The 19,333-nt window shown below is 41.0% G+C and overlaps 1 protein-coding gene across 1 annotated transcript in view; it reads left to right on the top strand.

The window, feature by feature from the left end:
• LOC104277280 (ankyrin repeat and sterile alpha motif domain-containing protein 1B-like) overlaps positions 1-19,333 on the top strand; it is a 51,640-nt gene that overhangs the window by 4,844 nt on the left and 27,463 nt on the right. Inside the window, exons 2-4 of the mRNA XM_009873867.1 lie at positions 749-928; positions 11,457-11,528; positions 16,894-17,022. Coding sequence (XP_009872169.1) covers positions 845-928; positions 11,457-11,528; positions 16,894-17,022 — 285 coding nt within the window. The 5' untranslated portion in view covers positions 749-844. The remainder of the gene's footprint in view (positions 1-748; positions 929-11,456; positions 11,529-16,893; positions 17,023-19,333) is intronic.

Below are 19,333 nucleotides of genomic sequence, written 5' to 3'. Positions count from 1 at the left end.
TGTCTGGGAGCGGTGCGGTGGCAGATCCTGGTGAAATGTGTGGTGAGGAGGAGATGTTTCGTTGCTTGTTAGATAGAGTTCATGTATCAATTCACTGTCATATTTGCATGCTGACTGATGCAAGGACGCAGTTCAGCACAGATTACAAGAAAAGCCTGGTAAAATATTTGTACTCTGATGCTTTCATGCATTCTAGGAATTGTTATTTAGCTTGTTTCTGATATCCAGTGTTTCAAGCTACATGGATGTTCTGCAAGACCCATAAAAATTGCACACAAAGTGTCTGTATTTTGTGAATGTTCGTGCATTTCTTTCTTCTGGCAAGAATTGTTGCTGGACTTCAGATCATTTTCAAACCACTTTCACTGCTCAGAGTGACTGCTCGGAAGTGGTGAGAATCTATTTCATCTTACAAATAGCTAGTCCTAAATCATTGCTTTATTTGAGCTTTGACAAGAAGTAACTCACTGTTTTATCTCTCTAGCAGTCCTTGAAGGGATTGTATATATTACACAAGATGGTTTTAGAGTGCTCATTTGCCACTAGTTCATGTAAATAGTGAATTATTTTTCCTTCCACGTGGGCTCTGCACCTTCGGTAGCAAATCTCAAAAGTTCATCCACAGTAACCTCTACCTCAGGAATTGCTCCTTAAATTTTTTAATATGAATAATTCCCAATAAACTTTTAAATGTGCTGAAGTCAGCAATATGCTGTTCTTATGCTGCCTTTTTCTCCTTTCTGTCCAGGAACCCAGCGGTAACCACACTCCTCCTCAGTTGTCTCCATCACTCAGCCAAAGCACTTTCACTACTGGTGGCTCCCTGGACGTTCCCCACATTATCATGCAGGGCGATGCAAGGAGAAGACGAAATGAAAACTATTTTGATGACATTCCCCGGTCAAAGCTGGAGAGGCAGATGGCACAGGTAGGATTAAAACGATGCCTTTGAAAGGCTGCGCCTTCCTGCAGTTGGTTACAGAACTAATCCTAACCATAGCTGTGGTTCACAGACGAAGGCCGAATTGTAAACTGCAAAGACTGAGAGATTTTCCAAGCTATCTGTTCCAGTTCGCTACATTTCAAATAGTGTAAGTTACTGTGCAGGTTATCCTGAGAGGTAGAATTCTGGGGTTGTTTAGGTGCCTGGAGGTGCACCAGAGTATGCAGGCTCCCACCGGCACCAACTCTGCCGCTCATTTCTGTAAGAAGATGCAGATTCCTCAATTTCTGAGCACCTTAGATAAAAATAAGCTGACATCAGTTCACTGGCAGAAGCTCAGAGGACTTGGGGGGTGGCGACTGCTGCATCTGTTAATGGAGAGGGTCAGCATTCTGCTAAACTTTGTGGTCTGTGTATATATCTTGAGCGCTTAAAAAAAGATTCAGCTGTGCAACGACTCATTTGAGCATTGCAACAGCACTAGACTCAACTGGATGTTAAATCAAGCCGCTCATGTCAGAAAGCCTAAAGTAGGCTCCATCACTGAATTTTTTCCCTCAACCACTGTAAGAGTACAGATAATTTTATGTTGCGTATGTTGACCAGGGTGATGTCTTTTACCATTCTCAAGGGCAGTAACGTTAAGGTTGGACATCCTACTGGCAAAAAAAGCTTTAGGATGAACTCAGCTGGTTTTTGGTGACATGTACAATGAAAGATGACCAGGTCTTAAGCCACACAGTGCTTTGCAGCGTGTGATGGAATAGGAATCTGATTTGCCCTTTTATCAGAAGGAGGTGGGCAGCCAGCATGGTTCCCAGAGCAACTCACTCCACGAGGGAGCAGGGTGCTGCATCCTGCCCTCTGTGAGGTTTCGCAGTGGTGCTCTGCCTGCCGTGACCCAATATAGAGCCTCTATCCAAAATCAAGCCTCAAAATGGGAACTGCTATGCAAATAACTGTTATGGCAAACATAATGAACGAAAGGCTGCAGTCTCTCAGCTAATTGCATGAATAAGAAGAAGTGATTAAATAAACAGGCAAAGCGAGGTGCTGCTGTTACCTGGGAACACCGAAATAAATTGAATTCCATTTGTCCATAAGAGATTTCTAGGGAAGTGAAATTGCATTTGGTTGGGTGGGGCTGTTTCCTTGCCTTTTTTTAATCTCCTAATTTTCTACTGTATAATTTTATTGTACTGAATTAAGGGGAAAGTTGTCCAGTGAATGTGATTGTTTTCAAACCAAAGTCCACTGGGCTTTTGTGGCAAGGTTGAGCTGAAGTCCAAAGGAAAAGTCCAGTTCTTAACATGAAAATATTTCTTTGAAGGTCACGAAATTTAGGTGTTTGAGCGTGAAATATACACTTGCTCATGGCTGAGTAGACTGGTTTATCTACTTAGTTCATTTTATCACTTGGTTCACAAATCTCTATTCTCACTTCCTCTGTTAGTCATCAACATTGGGAAAAAAAACACCACAACCATACTAGCAATTCTTCTTGTCTCCTTTTCAGTCATTTCTTTTCCTGTTTGAAGTCCTGATATTCCCAAAAGGCATGACACTCTTATATATGGCGCCTGAAGATTTTATTTGAGCTGTTGAAAATTTCTTTTCCAGAAGACTGTGATATGTTGCATGTTCCAGGAGAAAACTGAACTATTAGTGCTTTCTCCACTCCAAACCACTTTATAACCAGTTAAGAGCTGGTTTGTTGGTTGGGGTTTTTGTTTGGGGTTTTGTGGGGGTTTTTTTGGTGGGAGTGTGTACCCACTGAATGAATGTCTTCAGTGCCTTCTATCTAACTTTCACTATATAATGTAGCAGTCATCCTTTGGGAATTCAAGGGGGAAATGGATTAAGATTAAATCCATAAAACAGTGTTTTTGTGTTAGTGCCTGAACTCCGGTCTGTTTGGACTCTCTTAGCTCTGCTCCCAAATTCTGCACTTCTGATTTATGTAAAATTCCCTTTGACTTTAATGGGAAAGTCAATGACTCCCTCTGGTGATCATTCTCACTAAATTGGACTCAACCCATTAAGAGGCTAATCAGGGATTTCTTTAACCATTCTAGCCCAAAAATAGGTTTTTAAATTTATTTTTTGGAATATGTACTTTCCTAAAATGAACTATAAGTCATTCCATCTTTTCCCCCAAAGCCCCTTTGAAATTAAAGGTAAAATAATTGTTTCTGGAAAATAAAGGAGATCTGACTGATTCTTAACGTGAGCCTTCTGCTCCATGTATTTTTTTCTTTTATCTAGCAACTTCCTCATTGCAGGTTACAGGTTCCTCTGACCTGTGTCAGATCAACAAGAGCTTCTGGGCTGATACCAGTCCAGCTTTCTCGCAAACAGAATGATACAGAGGAGTTACTGGAATTACTTTCAGGATGTTTGTCTTAAGTCTTTGTTTGCTAGGCTATCTGCATGCCGCTGTATGAATCTGCATGTTTACTGGATGCTGTAGTAGACAGATGTGTCTAATGACATCTTTGATGCTGTGATTTTTTTTGGAAAGTTGTGTCCTTGACGGTGAGATAAATGGGTATTTTTATGGCCTTGAAGAGAGAGACCAGAACGATATTGAGAACATATTCATAGAATTGTTTAAATTTACTTGATTTAATTTCAGAAATGTTTGCATAAGGCTATTTTTAGCTTCAGTTTAAAATCTAAAATCTGAACATGTTTTGAGAAAATGGTGAGATCTGATGTTTCCGTCCTTACTATGGCCTGTATTTCCCCTAAACTTTTACATGACACTCATCAAGCACGTTGGTCTTTGCATCAGATGCCAACCAGCTTTTGTTAAAACAATGAGCACATTGGCTTAAATCTGTTTTCCTTTGATATGCTAAATGGGTTTAAACAGTTCTATAAACTGTATTCAAATCTGCTTATAAGTAATACACCACTTTGTTTCCTGGAGGAAGCAGGGATATACATTTACTTAATGTGTGTGGTGTTGTCTCAAGGACAGCGTGTACCTTCATTCACAGTTCCCTGACAGACTGTTTATGACCTGAAAGGAAAATCCTGATATAAATAAGGAGTCTAACTGATTTAGATTCCCCGCTGGAGTAGGTTTGGTCATCCAAATCTCCAGTTGGTCATCCAACTTTGAAAGTCTTTGACGTCTGGTTGGATAGATCACAACTGCTGAAAAGATGATACAGAAGGCTGTAAAATGGTTTGTTTTCCAAAAAAAGGAGGGGGGGAAATCCCAAAAGGATTGAGTAGTATGAGTCATTTTTGACTGTGGATGTTGCATTCTGAGCCTGCAAACTACAGACTAATATGATCAATTAAAGTAGTTTAAAATAGCTGAGGTTGCTCTTAAGATTCCCTAAACCTTTAAAATAGAACCGAAATCATACAGGCAAAGCCTAAGGACTTTGCAACTGAAATCAATAGGTATAGTCCCATTGAAGGGATTGGGCTGAAGAAAGGCTCACCCCTGAAATCATGCTGAGGGGTGCGAGTATATGTTTGTGGGGTAGAGCTTTGGAGGTTCATTACAATACACCAATTATAATGTCGGGTCTTGAGGATTTGTAGTTATCCGGGCAGCAGAGAAGTTTTAGGCGCTAGCTCCAAGCACATCCCGGACTGCCAGCCCCAAGGCTGTTGCTATTTATTGCTCCAGCTGGTGACATACGGTGCCTGTAGCCACTGTGGTCCATCAGGCCTCTCACTGCTGTGTTTGGACCACCAGGCCCTACCCCAAACTGGGGACGAGGACCAAAAGCATCCTCCCGGTGGCAGGTGGGCAGGGAAGTGCAGGGAGCACCTCGGCCCATTCTGCTCCTTGCAGAAGCAGAGTGGTCAGCAGGCATCGCCCCAATGCCGATGGATGCTCTCCCATGGGGCTGAACCCCTCGTGCGCCCCAAGATGGGAGAGAGGGCTGTCGTTTCAGGAGGAGGTGGGTGGACGCCTCGTTAGGGCTCTGGGGAAAGCTCCCAGCTGCATCTTGCTTATGGCAGAATAAACTGGTAATGAGTCAGAGAAAGCTTTCTGGTGGGATAAACCTTGTCATGGCCCATATGGGGGCCACTCCAGTGGGCTGTGGTGGAACAAAGAGAATCCTTCAAGATCTCAGAGAGTGGGAAAAATTACTCACAAAAGCTGGCAGGAGAAGTTCTTTCCCAGAGATGCTACATTTTGAAAACCTTTCTGAGTTCTTCAGTCCATGCTCCAAGGGCTCTCACTATTTATTTATTTATTTCTAAGACACCAGATAACTTAGATGTAAGCTCATTGTAATGACAAGGTAGTAAGTCTGAAGTAAAGCTACCCAGATTGTTGGAATTCTGCCTTGTAGCATTATGGCATGAGATATAATTCATTGCAGGATTAGGATTGATATGCAAGAGACAGGCATTTAAAAGGAGTTACTACCAGAGATCCTTTGTCTACAGCAGAGAAAAAGTGTAATAAAACAAAGAACAGAAATCACAAAGGCAGGTTTATAGGAAAATTATGAAATATTTTTGCTACTTTCAGAAATAATACTTTCAACTCAATAGTATCTTCCAAATACTTCACAGATACTAATGTACTCATATTTCATAGAATCATAGAATCATAGAATGGCATAGGCTGGAAGGGACCTTAGAGATCATCTAGTCCAACCTCCCTGTTATGGGCAGGGACGCCACCTCTCGACTAGACCAGGCAACACATGGGGACCGAGCATTTCCAGTGTGCTGTGGGACTATGTGGTTTAAAATCATGTTTTCTGTTTTACAGCTAAGAAAATTGAGGTACAGGATGTTGCAGGTTGGCTAAGATGACACTGAAAGTTTCAAGGAGACAAAAATAAAACTCTTGTCACATAAGGCCCACCTTCATTTTTTTAACATTTAGCCTCAGTATGACATTTTTTGTTTGCTTGTTACCTGTTTGTTTTTCTGTTTTACCTGTTTCTCTGCCTTGGAAGGATTTAAAGATTACAGTAAATGAAGGAAAATATGCTCAGGAGAATATTAGTGTGTAGGATGAGATTATCTAAGAAACAATGAAGAATGAGGTTTATCAGTAGTTGAAATTACTGATGGAATAACAGAATTCTTTACTAGCAGATTTAAGAAGCAATAAGTAAAGAAATGTGGTTGTCTAGATTATTTATTCTGTTGTTATATCTAAGGTTTCTTTCATTTTTTATAAGCATAAAATACTATATGTTGTGAGGATGAACAACCATTTTAAAGGCAAGTATGTAAAATCCAAACAAAATGCTCTAAGATTCGTAATTTTAGGTACGTTTCATTTTTTGTACGGAAAAGTGACTGAGCTCTGAAGACCTTCAATTTGACATTCAAAGAGAAATGCTTAACTGCATCCATTTTTATAGGATGGTATAGATGTTACTGACAGTTATTTTTTTAGTTCAGAGAGATATTAATGCTGTAAAGGACTGTGAACTGTGAATTTCAGCAAACTTTCATATGTAAATTCCTTAAGTATTGAGTACTTAATGGATAAGTAAACTGATACAGACATTATGAAAAATCTAAGTAATTTCTGCCTGAACAGAAAGATACATTTTTTTCAGAAAGCTAACATTTTAGAAATAAAGTCGTGGGATGTGGATCATACCTACATGCTGCTTCAGCATATGGAATTAAGGAAGCTGCTACTATATTTGGTATTAATGATCCAAACTAAAGCCATAAATACTGCACCAGGAAGAGGACAGATGCTTTGTCAAGATGAGGACAGATGTTCTTTGTTAATTTACAGTTTTTCACACTCAGTCTTGTGAGCTAGAAGCTCTACACTGGAAAGATTGTATGAAAAATGGAAGAGGATTGTAAGAAAAATTGAGAAGATGAGGTAGTTTTTAGTATCAAATAAACTATTCTTATTGAAAGTCTGAGTATTTCAGAGTCAAAGTTGAATTTGAGTATCTAGCATTTACCTTTTTTTGCTTCTAGAAAAAAAAAAAAATGTTGCACTTTGAGTCTGGGGTGCTCTTCTGAAAGAGCCCACTTTTCTTTTTGGCTAAAATGTACCTAATGTTCAGGCACCGAAGTCTCGTTATCTTTCCTGGTGGCATTTGCCCAGACATTTGTATCCTCTATGCAAGACTCAAAGCACTTGAAGCTGGCAGCAGCAGCCGCAGGGGAGTCTTCAGTCGGAAGAGTCTCGGCTGGTCGGGTTGTGGGGCCAGAGCTGTGGCTGCAAAGCTGCACCTCCAGGGGCTGGGCAGGGCAGCCGTAGTTGCAGCCTTACCAAATGGCCAAACCCTCAGTTGGTCCTCCCCAGCAGGAACCCAAATCGTGGGCTGCTGGACTGAAATGGAATTAATACTATCAGATAAAATTGCCGTCACATGAAGGAGAGTGTCGGAGGAGCACAGCTGTGTTATTAGACTTGTCTCATCAGAGGAAAAACACGCAAAGTATGGTCCCATGTGGAGCAGGAGATGGAGGACCTAGAGCACTGACCCTGGTCTGGGAGGTTGGCTTTGCTTCTCACCCTGCCATGGGTTAGAGGGGACAGTCTTTGAAGGCTTCCTGTGGACCTGGGCCAGCTGTCTCCCTTCCTAGGTGCTGGCTGTGGCATGCACCTTCTCGTCAGCCTCACTGGGTGTGCTGACCTGGAGCGTGGTGTCCCTGTTCACGTCTGTCACTTGCAGCCTGCCTGTGGGAAAACCCTTCCAAGGTGGCTGGTGATTTTTGGAAATTCTGTGTATTTTCACAGAACCACAGAATGTTAGAGGTTGGAAGGGACCTCGAAAGATCATATAGTCCAAGCCATCTTCTAATCTCTGCTTCTCTAAAGAAATAGTTATTTCAAATTTCACTCTCCGTTTTGGGAGATCTGATTTTTGAAGGAAGATCTGTGATCATTCCTGACAGTAAAACAAGATCTCCCCAGACATTCAGGGAAGCAACATCTATTGAGACAGCACAACAGCAGCTTAAGTTAAATAAACTCAAGAAGTGAAAATATCCTTAAGCAATTCCTTTTAGAGACAGTCACAAAGTGATTAGGAGACCATGTCAGACTGTGATCACTGGGAGGGGGAGATGGGTGGGTGGAGAGCAGGTAATGTGGAGCCTCTGTTTCCTCCCTCCCTCTCTCCCTCTCCCATGGTTAAGCAGCTGCCTGTATCGTGGGGAGCAGGAGCTGTGCAGAGCAGGCCATTCCGTTTCCCCCTTCCTTTGCCCCTCCTGCCCATCAGAGTCGCTTCCCACTGTGTCTAGATGGGGAAATCTTTTATGTATGGCACATGTGGAGCTGTCACAAAAAGGGTATCGTGATAGCAGAATCTTGTTGCGGTGTTACTTTTACGCCTTAATCTTTTGGGAAGAATAAGTTAAGCGCATGTTTGATACAGCAGCAATAGCCAATGCTATTTTTTTGTTCTCCTTTGCCATGTTAATTAGAAAAATGTTATTTGTTAAACTCTCATTTTCACAGAATCTCTGTGTCGGTGGTATTAAGTGCCCAAGTGTATTGGTGTTTATTGTGGTGGAAGTGCAGGCACAGATTGAATTTTTTTCCTTCTTTTTGAGGGCATATGTTTTGGGATCTGAAAATTATGAGTGCTAGAAACCGAGTCCCAATTCTCCCTCCTACTGTTAGTTTTCTGGCCTCAGATACTTAACCTTTTTCCTTTCCTTGGTTCCTTCCTCTTCAGCACAAGTGTATGCAATTTTAAGTACTTCTCCTGGGGATTTCATAATTCATTAAAAAATTTCAGCACTTTGAAGACATAAAATATGTATATAGTAAATGCTAAATATTTTTACAGTAGTGCAAGGAAAAGGTTGGTTTCTGAATTTGAATTCGTTACCTTTCGTAAAATTAATATTCCTTCTGTACAGTATTTCAGTACCTTATTACATTAATGAGTGCAGAACTGAGTAATGAGTTTTGCACTGCTCCCCTTCTCACTGTGCATTCATAGTCACAGGAAATTCTTAGTCTCTGCAGGCTCGCTTGGTTTATTACTGATTTAATAAATCAAGTCACCTGTATTTAAAGATGATTTAGTTTAAGCCTAGATTCGTCAGACCTTTAATTCTGGAGGTAGGTCTATGATGGGGGCAGTTCATCTGAACAGTCTTTGGAGCAGAGATCTGGACGTAAGACTTGTCTCTCACAGATGAGCGCTCCAAACACCTGCTTTTATGCCCTCTTCTTTCTTGAAAGAATTAAAAATAATAAGAAGGGCTTCCCTTCATTTACAGAAAGGGTTGAAGGCAGCCTCTCTTCTGCTGTTTTAGCCTGAAAAAGGAAGGTGAAATACATAGGTGTGAATTCCTTCAGTCAGAGAAGGGCATCAAATTGAGAGCTCCGAACTCCTGGGGGAAGTTTATGTTTGGGAGAAGATGAGCTGGGAAGGGAGGGGCAGGGTGGGTACCATGAGCACGTATAGGAAAGGATTGATCCCCTGCCTGTTTTTTAAAATGGAGCAACTTAAAGCTTGCGTACGCACTTATTGCAGTGTCATGATACCTGTTCCTGAGTTAGCACGAAAGCAGCTGATAGGTGAATTTGGTGTATTTAGGTGTTTACACGCTGCAGCGTGGTAGGGCCGCTGTCGTAGCATTGCTGTGTCAGCCCCACAGAGGGGACAGGCACTGCTCCCCACTGATCTGACTGAGGCATCACCCCACTCCCTGAAGGCAAGTCCTTGGGATGGGCAGGGTTTAAAGATGCACCTTTGTCTCCAGAATGGCGAGATGATGAGAACTAGCTGTATGATATGATAGCATCATTGCCAGCCCATGCCAGCGCTGGGGAAAAATAAAACGTCTGCTAGCATGCGGTACCACGCTGCCTTACCTTACTCCTCTCGGGACCTCAGCAAGTGGTCCTGAAATAGCACCGTGATATCTTTTCTTCATTACCAGATGCTTGAGGATGCTGCACCTGGCATGGAAATACTTCCTTTTTCACTGCTTTCTTAAAAAGCAAAGGCACAGCCTACCGCCATGGATTCCCATTCAGAAATCCCCCCCAGACAAACAAACATAGGCATCACGGTGATGGGTGTGTCCAGAGCATCCAGAAGTCAGTTTGCGTGACATACAGTAAAAAAGGTCACTAATGCCGACAAGTACATTGTCCTAATAATGACACCGCAGAAGTAGGTGGAGCAAAGCCAAAGTTTTTATTAGCTAATGCTATCAAAATATAGAGCCCTGCACATCACAAATAAGGAGCAAATAACTTTGAAAACAAGACAGAAATTAGGCAGATATGGGAAAGTTTTAAGAACCACTGAAGAATTACTGAAGCTGTAGAAAGGGATGTGTGCTCATGCATTTCAGACCATGAAGGAAATAAAGGACAATTAACAACATTAGGCAGCCACCAGCCTGTCTGGCAGTGCTCAGCAGTCAGTCCAGAGGACGCCAGCCTGCCCTGACAGTAACCAGAATTGATAATCTAGTCTGTCACCAGCCAGGCAGCCAGGTTTCAGGCTACGAAAGGTAAGAGCAAGAGCCATGTTTTCCTAAGAGAGTTGCACTTCTTTGGGTTGTTTTGAGCATCAGTGCTAAACTGCTGCTGCTGCTGCTGCTGACAAGAATCATCAATGCACATTCTTGCTCTTGTGAAATTACTGATATATTAATTGCTATCTATTCTGGATGTTGCAGTTGCATTTTTAGTGCGTGTTTATTGCCTTTTGTTGCTGCCTGCCGAAGATACTGTGGGCAGATCCTACATCTGATGCTTTGTTTTAGTTGCCTGGCTACTGTAAAATGTTATCTTAGCTTTTGCTGAGGTGTCACAGATGCTTTCTTGATGAGTGTCCAAACAAGGAAATATGTAAAAGATGCTGGCGAATGCTGTGCTTGCCTACTTCTGTTGCTTTTGCTAGAGGTGCTACAGTATGCTTACTTTGCTTTGCTTTGCTACTACAGACTCTCTGTAAAATAACATGGAAAGTAGACTGAAATCTTTCATTTACACAGCAGGGTCATGATCAGTACCAAAGGTAATACTACCTGTATCTTTTTATGTGAAGGAACTGTTGTTGGAAGGAGATGGTGGGCAACTGCTTCACTTAACTGCAATGGGTTTGTTTATTCTGATAATTGTTACAAAGAAAATGTATTTTTCCCGTTGACTGTATTGCCAGATCCTATAAAAGTCTCCTGCAGAGAGAGGTTCAAATCTCAAAACTTAATAATCATATTGGCTTCAAACTTTTTTCCTGCCAACTAAAAGCGGTTAACATTTCTTTTACTCTGCATTTTCTGTTTATGCCTGCATAACTTTATCTCTTTACATCACCAGTACTTCTGACTAAATTGTTTGCTTGTACTGAGTTTGAAACCTCTTCTAAAGTCTCTGAATAAGCTGTGTTTCCTTCCAGACAGTCCAAAAATATTTTGTCAACAAATAAATAAAAAATTACTTTTAACAGCTGTTTTACTTCCTTCTTTAATGTTATTGCAAGCCTTTTCTTAATTATTCTTGCCTTTTGGCAGTTATGGTGCATTAATATTTACAAGATGAGATGTAGTTTTCTGTTTATATTAGCAGTCTTCTGTCTGTGAGATCTGGACCAACCAGAATGCAGGATATCCTTTCTCATCGATTCATCAGGTTCATAATGTAAGACCCGGTGATAAATGGCTATGTTGTCACTCTATGGATGTGTAGTCTGTCGCCGTGGTGTTATCTACGGGTGTCATGTCGCTGAAATGACCAAAAAAAAATTAAATATATAATTTTGTATCTCGTCCGCCTTCCTCTGGGATTCTGTGTGCACGCATTGGTGTGTCGTGCCGTGTGGTTAGCGTCTGTGGGCTGTGTGCTGTACACACGGGGAGGGAGGGGGGGATTGCCAGCACCAGTCTCACTCAGGGGGAGCTTTGACTTCTGTCCCTGATGTTTCTGTTTTGCTCACTTCTCCAAAGCAAGAAACCGTGTAACCGGCTCGGTTTGCACAGTTTCGCCCTCCCCACAATGTCTTGTGCTGCTCTTTCTGTGTTAATCAGTAGGCTTTTCCTAGCTGAGGAGCACGTCATGCTTGCAGGGGCACTTTGGGGGGATTAGAGGTGCTCTGAATTGCCCCTCGCTTCTGCGGCGGAGGCACCGCTGCTGTGAGAGCAAACCTACTGATCCGTATTGCAGCGTGGTACAGACGGCAGCCGGTCGTTTGGATTTCACTAAGTTTAGTATTTCAGAGCATTTCAGAGCATTTTCAGAGTATTTCAGAGCGGTAGATTTCTCCTAATTTCTGCCATATGACAGCCTCCTTGGAGCATTTCTGCCTGAGAGGGGTCGTTTTGGCTACTGAGCTTTAGAAGCTTTTAAAATGTAGGTATGCCACAAACCAGTTCCCGTGATTTCAAAAGGCAAAGATGTAAGGAGCTAAAAAGAAATTTCTCTTGCTCTTAGAATTATACCATAAGCAAATAGGGAGGATTCGGCTGGTTCGCAGAACATTTGAAATTCTTACAAAGAGAAAATCATTAATTTTTCAACCAGAAGCATTTTGTCTGTGTGTGCTCCAGTTTATTGTTGTCATGGTTACTAATGCATGTTACCATAACTAGGCATGAGGCTTTAACAGGTTAAAAGTTATAAGACGTGGTCGTTGTTAAAAATTACTACATTTGAGCCACTCAAAATGAAGCCTTTTTTTTTTTTTGCCCTGATAGCATGGAGTTTTTTTAACTTGACATTTTTATAAAAAGATGAGGCATGCATTAGATTTTATAGAAGTTGTACTGAGATTACTACTTACCTGTGACTACCCCTGCATCCAGGTGCCTTTAATGTGAGTCAAATAGTTCTTAGAGAATAGGATGAAATAATAGAAAAATGTGCAACAATTGTATAAAAGTACCTAACAGCAATAATCTGCTTCTGCAGCTCATTTGACCAAGCATCTGACCCTTTCTAGAGCACTAAAAAGTGCACATCTTCCCGTTTTCAGGGTTACAAAGCACTGCAAGAGCAGGAGATACTGGTCTTTAAGGCTATGACGTTTATGGTTAAAAGTTGTCATTGTAAAAGGATCGAATCTTTGCCATGCTGGCACCTGTCTTGAGACCATTTTGTGACTGTAGATTCTTCATCTCAAAAAGTGGAGCAAAAAATTCTGCTTTCTCAAGGTGACTGAGGCCAGAGAGAGGAAAGGCACTGGTTAAAGGAAACGCACTGGTTAAATGAATGGGAAGGTTGGAATACTAAAACACAGGCAGTACAGCAAGACCCATGTGATAAATTGCACAGCTGTCTGATGAGCTGTAAAGTTAGATGAGGAATAAATTATCTCTGGCCTTTCTACCTCATCAGAGAGATAAAAAGCACCGTACATATATTCTGTCATAAAATATACATAAGCTTAAATGTTTGATTATTTCTTATAATTGCAAATTAAATATTCAAACCAGAAAATCTTTATCCTATCATATCTATTCTTTAAAATTAAATTAAACATCATAGTTGGCCCTGCACGTCAATTTACGAACATTTCTGTACCGCTTGAAAGTGGTTGAGGTGCTTATGAAGGTCCCGAATCTCAATACATCACCCATAAGTTGTTCCACACCATTCCTTAGATTTAGTACTGCTAGTAATACATGCTTTTCTATACCCCAGACTTGAGACTTGTAATTTCATGTCTTCTCTAGGTCAAAGATGTTCCTACTTTGTATTTTGCCTGAATTGCCATCATCACATCCTAAATATCAGAATTTCAGCATCTACCTAGAGTCAGTCAGCTGAGGAACTCTATTTTCTCCTGTAGAGGTTTTTAGGCCCAGAGTTATGAAAGTATTTAGCTCTCTAAATCTTGTTTAAAAGCCTGTCTTCCCTTAAAAAAAAAAAAAAAAGAAAAATAAAGAAAAATAAATTGCATGGGGAATATGTAATAAGAATTACACTTCTAAACATCTTCATGGATCTGGGCTTTGGAGACTACCCTGTTATAACTCAGTCTAAATAGGTAATGAATGCTAACAATAGTATGATTTAAAAATCTAAGGAGTTTGGTTAGAAACAAAGGAAAAGAGACCAGAAGCCAGTTCTGCTGGTGAATATTAAAAACCACTTATGATACAGTTGCAAAAGAAAATTTTATGATTATGTATAACGTGTCTTCTTCATCCATCACAATAATCTATACCTATAAGGTTTAATTTTATGCAGCTTTTCTTAGTAGCTTCTCCCTCTGCAAGACACATGAAAGACATGAAAGGTCTTCAGGTGTAGTGGTCTGTCGGGAACAGCAGAAATCCTGTATCTCTGCATTCCCTTAACCTCAGCTCTGTTGTGTGCTTAGATCACCCTCGAGACAGGTAGAGCAATCTTATCATTTCTGTTTCTTCTAATTTGAAAGGAATAGGTACTAGGATGATTACATATATTTATAAGCAATTAATGGTTATCTATGAATGGTCTCCACGCAGTCCCCCTCTGTGTCTCATATTCTAGTTTTACTAGTCTGGTTGAAGATTATTTCTCATTTCTTCATGATTCTTGCCTCCTAGCTCCTTTATAAAGTTGAACCAATATGAGAAGTAATCACTGTTCCTCTTGTTACTGCCCTTCATTTACAGACAGAAACAACATGATTCTCCATGGTTTTAATATCTTTAATGTAAAAGGGAGTCAAACTGCTTAATGATGTACTCATTTCATTCCTTATTTTGTCAGTACTGTGAATTTTCTGCATGTGAGTTGCAGACCAGCACAACAAAAGGGTTTGTAGCGCTACCCAGGGTCGCTTATGTCTTAAAAATTCTGGTCCTACCTCACAACCATCCCCGTGCTTCCTCAGTGAAAAACTAGTGGTCAAAAGACATACTTTTATGGCTTCTCTGTCCTGAATTTACTCCTGTTCCATTGTAGTAACCTTTTGCTAAATGGATAGGATGTATCTCCTGAGATCTGCTTCTTTACACAGAACATGCAGGAGTGAATCTTTATTAGGCAAAAAAAAAGGATTATTTCAAATGGTCTGTTAGCTGTGGCCTTGAACAGTTCATAAGAGACGGTCAAGCACACGGTGAGAATTTGTGATGGGTGAAATTCATCTTCTCTTGTAGTCAAATACGAACTCCACTGATAAGGATGCAGATCCTTACCCTTTGTAATATGATTGAAACCTTATTTTGTAAGGAGAACTACTTCTTAAAGAAATCAAATATCCCCTTCAAATTAAATATGATATAAGGTTTTTAAAAATCAGTGGTCAGAAGGATTCCTTTCTGTAGACATAAAATGCCAAAAATTGGAGTAATTACTCCTGCTGCTCTCCTGTCATAATTTGAGGTTGAAGCCATATCCATAGCATTTAGGCAACTTAACTAGGCAAAACCAAAATTACAATACTGTATAATTCATAGAAGTGCTAATAGTGCCAAGATTAACTAGGTTTGGCTTGTTTTATGATGTTCACTCGCTTGAAGTTACCATATCGGCAGGGTAATGTTGATGTTTCCAGATTTATCTCTTGCTTTTCATTGCAGAGTTGTGCAAATGTGTGCCATTTCATTATTTTGTGACACATGAAAATGATGTACTTGTTTTGTTTACTCTGTCCTGATTTAATTAGTAGGATGTGATAGTTTGCCAGACTTTTGAATGTCTTCGATAAGAATTTTTTCATGTGTTTTTGATGCTTAACTTCTTTTTGCTTTAAAAGTCTTAACTTCTAGCCATATTCTGTGTGAAATGCTGATGACAATTCCTTGCTAGCTTCAACACATATTTTAGCAATATGGCATGCGTAGAAAATACAGAAACAAGTGCAGGTAAAGAAAGAAGTAGCGTAATCCAAGTGGAAATAATCACACAGGAGAGGGCTTGAGAGAGAACAAGCGGGGAAGGAAGGAGGATTGGGAGGGAGAATTCTAATTCCCAAAAGACAGAGTGGACAGGAGAGGGGATGACCAGACCAGACAAGGATGGGTAGGGGAGAAGTGGGACTGGTGACAGGGAGAAGAGGAGAAGGACTCCATCCACAGATCATTTTCAGTTAAAGTGAGCTAACACTGGTTTGGCAGCATCGTGAGGTCATGGGCAGCACTGGCATATGTGAACTAAAATAGGAGAGATCGGAGTTAAAAAAAAAGTAAACTCATAGTAATGTTGGAAACGGAGGAGGGCCTGCAGGGTGGAAGGAGCCCCCAAGGGCCCAGAGGTCAGTCCAAGTCCAATAAAGCCATGCCCGAAAATATGGAATGGCAGGTGAGACCCAGACCAGCACTACCATGCTGGTGGCCTTCCTGATCCAATGCCTGTGCTGGCTCTTCTTAGAAGGGAGAAGAGTGTCCTGAGAAGGGATTTGGCAGCACCTGCAGTCCTACCCATGTTCTCTGAGGGCTTTGAGGAGAGAGGGGAGATGGCAGCTCAGGAAGGAAAACACCTATATCAGTGAGAATGATGAATGTGGAAGGGCAACATTAATAGCTCTACAGTGGGACATCAAGAGAAGGTGATCAAAGTAAATATTCATAAAGAGATTAAAGAATGCCTCACATGTTTGAAGAATCTGTAATAAGTCCTGAGATCAAAGCAAAGTCTCAGTTATTTAGCCATTTAGCAAAGTTAGTTATTGGTTATATGTGCTAGATAATGGAAGACTCATGTGTAGAAAAGCTTGTAAAACACATAGCAGAATTTATGAATGGCATTCTTGTGCATCTCATGATTTTTATTCAAGTGCTCTTATCCTCATACATGTATTGTAAATAGTTATTTTTGAGGAACATTTCCAGTGCCTAATGATGGTATTCTCAAAGCAAACAGATTTAATTAAAGCCTCATTAAACACTACAGTAGATGACTTTGAATTATAAATTAAATCATGAAAAATGTTGTAGGAATTATATTCCCTTATTTTAGTAACATGGCTCTATGGGTAGAACACAAATTATTGTTAATTGAGCACAACAGCAGAGGGCTACTTTGTAGTGAATATGCCTGCAACTTCTCTTATATCTTGAACAACTGTGATTTTCAGACAGGAGACTGGGGAGAGCCTTCAATTACCTTGCGACCTCCAAATGAAGCCACAGCATCAACACCTGTACAATATTGGCAACATCATCCAGAGAAACTCATCTTCCAGTCATGTGATTACAAAGCATTTGTAAGTGTTGACAGATCTGGTGGTTTGATTTGGGGTAGATATATTAATCTTAGGTTTTGAGAGACTTTTTTTTCATTTATAATATTTTTTTCAGTCACTTTTAATGAGACAGGACACTTCTGAAATGCTGTAATTGTAACAAATGAGAAACAAGGATGCACAGTACTTTTTGCTATGAATTTTGTGATACATTGCAGCCCATGTAGCAATAATGTTAGGGAAATGACACCATGAATAAGTGTCAAAGTGTTACAGAAGTGACAGTCAGAGCAAACACTCCTAATTCTCATCTCTCACAAATCCCTGCCTAGTACTTGTGGAAAAATAATAAAACATAATATGGGATCCTCACACCTACTTTAATGCTGTGTGCACAGTCAAAAAGTCTTGCCTTGCCTGAGTTTCATACACCTGGTTTTGGGGAAGGGATCTAGGGAAGAGGGAGATCAGGGTCCTGCAGCAGTGTTTTGTGTCCCTGGGACAAGGGCACATTCAGACCTCTCCCAAACTGATGGCTACCTGAAGTACCAGTAGCGGTGGGTTCCTTCAGGGCAGGATGTACTTATTTTAACCTCTTGATTCCCACTTCCCAAGCCTCGAGAAACAGAGCTTCCCCCTGCAGTTAAAGGCGAATGGTGTTCTCTGGCTCTTACAAATGCTTGTCAAGAAGAGGAAGATCTCCTGATGTACAGAAAGTTGTATTGGAAGACTTCTTTTTAAAATAAATAACACTTTTCTGAAGCCTTGAGCTCCCTGTCAGTGGCAGAGGGGAATAGCTGGTGCGTCTGGGGACCTGAAGAGGTGCCTCAGTCCAGTTAAAGTTGCTGAAGGTGCTTCCCAGACCACTGTCTCCTCTTCAGAAGTGGCCACCTAATGGAGCAAGGCTGATTTACTTTACAGAGGAAAGGGCCTCAGTAGCTGTAGTGTCTTCAACATAACAATTGGGGATTAAACACTTGTCCAGGACATGGGGTTTAGATCCCCCTCACCTGAAGGGGCTTGGCTCCTTAGTGCTTTCTAGGATTGTACTTGTTCACCAAACACTGGAGGATCTGGGGAGAGAGTTGGGGGCTGCTGGACCTCATTTAAAGCATATCCAGCAAGGCAGGAATTAGAGACTAAGTGCAGGTGAGACAGGGCCTGGCTCCCACTGAGGAGATGCAGAGAGGATGGTACGTGCCTGTCTTGCTGAAGCCTGCCTGTATCTTCCATGAGAACTTCCTGAGGCAGAATATGCAGTGATTGTCCCTGGACAGTAACTAGAACCTCTGCTTTCCTCAGCAAGTCACAGTCAAGGTCCAGCTCAGCTGCTCTCAGTCTTGCTCTCCTCCTGTGTGGCACCTCAAATTGAAAAAGAATCTTAGTGACTTCTAGTTCTTTAAACATTTTTCATAGTTTTCAGTAAAGTGAACAGGTTTATCTCAAGAATGTCTCTTGCCTCATTACTTGATCCAGCAGTAAATTCATAACCAGATGTAACCTTCATAGTAGATTGTAATGCTTGTGAATCATTAATCAAGTTGGGATAACCAGGAATATCCAAGTTACTGGTGATTAAGAAATTGCCAAATCAAAATATCAGTTACTGTTGATGAATGAAGCCTCTTCCTTTCTGAAGGGCCGTGCATCACTGCACTGTCTCAGCTCCCATTGAAATCCTGGCTTGGAAGTTTCATTCTGGGCTGCATCACTCAGCTAAACTGTTGGATGTCCTCTGCGTTGCTCCCATATGCTCTGGGTATTTGAGAAGGAACTTTTCCAAAAATACAGCAAGGCAAAGGAAAGCAAAATTCCCTCCTAGAATTTCAGATTTTTCTGACAAGTAAATTGGACAGTACCTCTGTGATTTGTTTGTCTAATCCACAGTTCACCGTGGGAAGCATTTCTGTATGTCTGCAGCTGAGGCTTTTTGCTGCCTCTCTCTTCTCTTTCTTCCTCTTGTTCTGCCGTGAGCTCAAAAGCACTACTTTTTTTCCCTGATGTCTGACCAGCTTTCAAGGAAATACAAATTTATTTTCCTGTAGTCTACAAAAAAATAACAAAAAAAATTTGAAGACGTTAATTGCATCTTTCCCGGAGAAGGCTAAGGATGCCAAAGGTGTCAGACAGCAGGATCCAGAGAAAGATACAATTCAACTCAATACGCTTTTGTTTAATTTTCTAATTTCAAAACTTGCTTTAAATTCATTGTTCTTCTGCAAGGGCGATACCAAGCCGTCCCATCAAATTAATGCCCAAAGCCCTGTTCATGTCACCACTGAGCCCCCACCTGAACTCGCAGCTGCCTGGTTTATGAATCTTTCACATCTGC

The sequence above is a fragment of the Apaloderma vittatum genome, unplaced genomic scaffold (genome assembly GCF_000703405.1).
Source record: "Apaloderma vittatum isolate BGI_N311 unplaced genomic scaffold, ASM70340v1 scaffold12587, whole genome shotgun sequence".
Lineage (NCBI taxonomy): Eukaryota > Metazoa > Chordata > Aves > Trogoniformes > Trogonidae > Apaloderma > Apaloderma vittatum.
The sequence above is the reverse complement of the archived record's forward strand: the minus strand, read 5'-3'. Positions and strand labels throughout refer to the sequence as shown.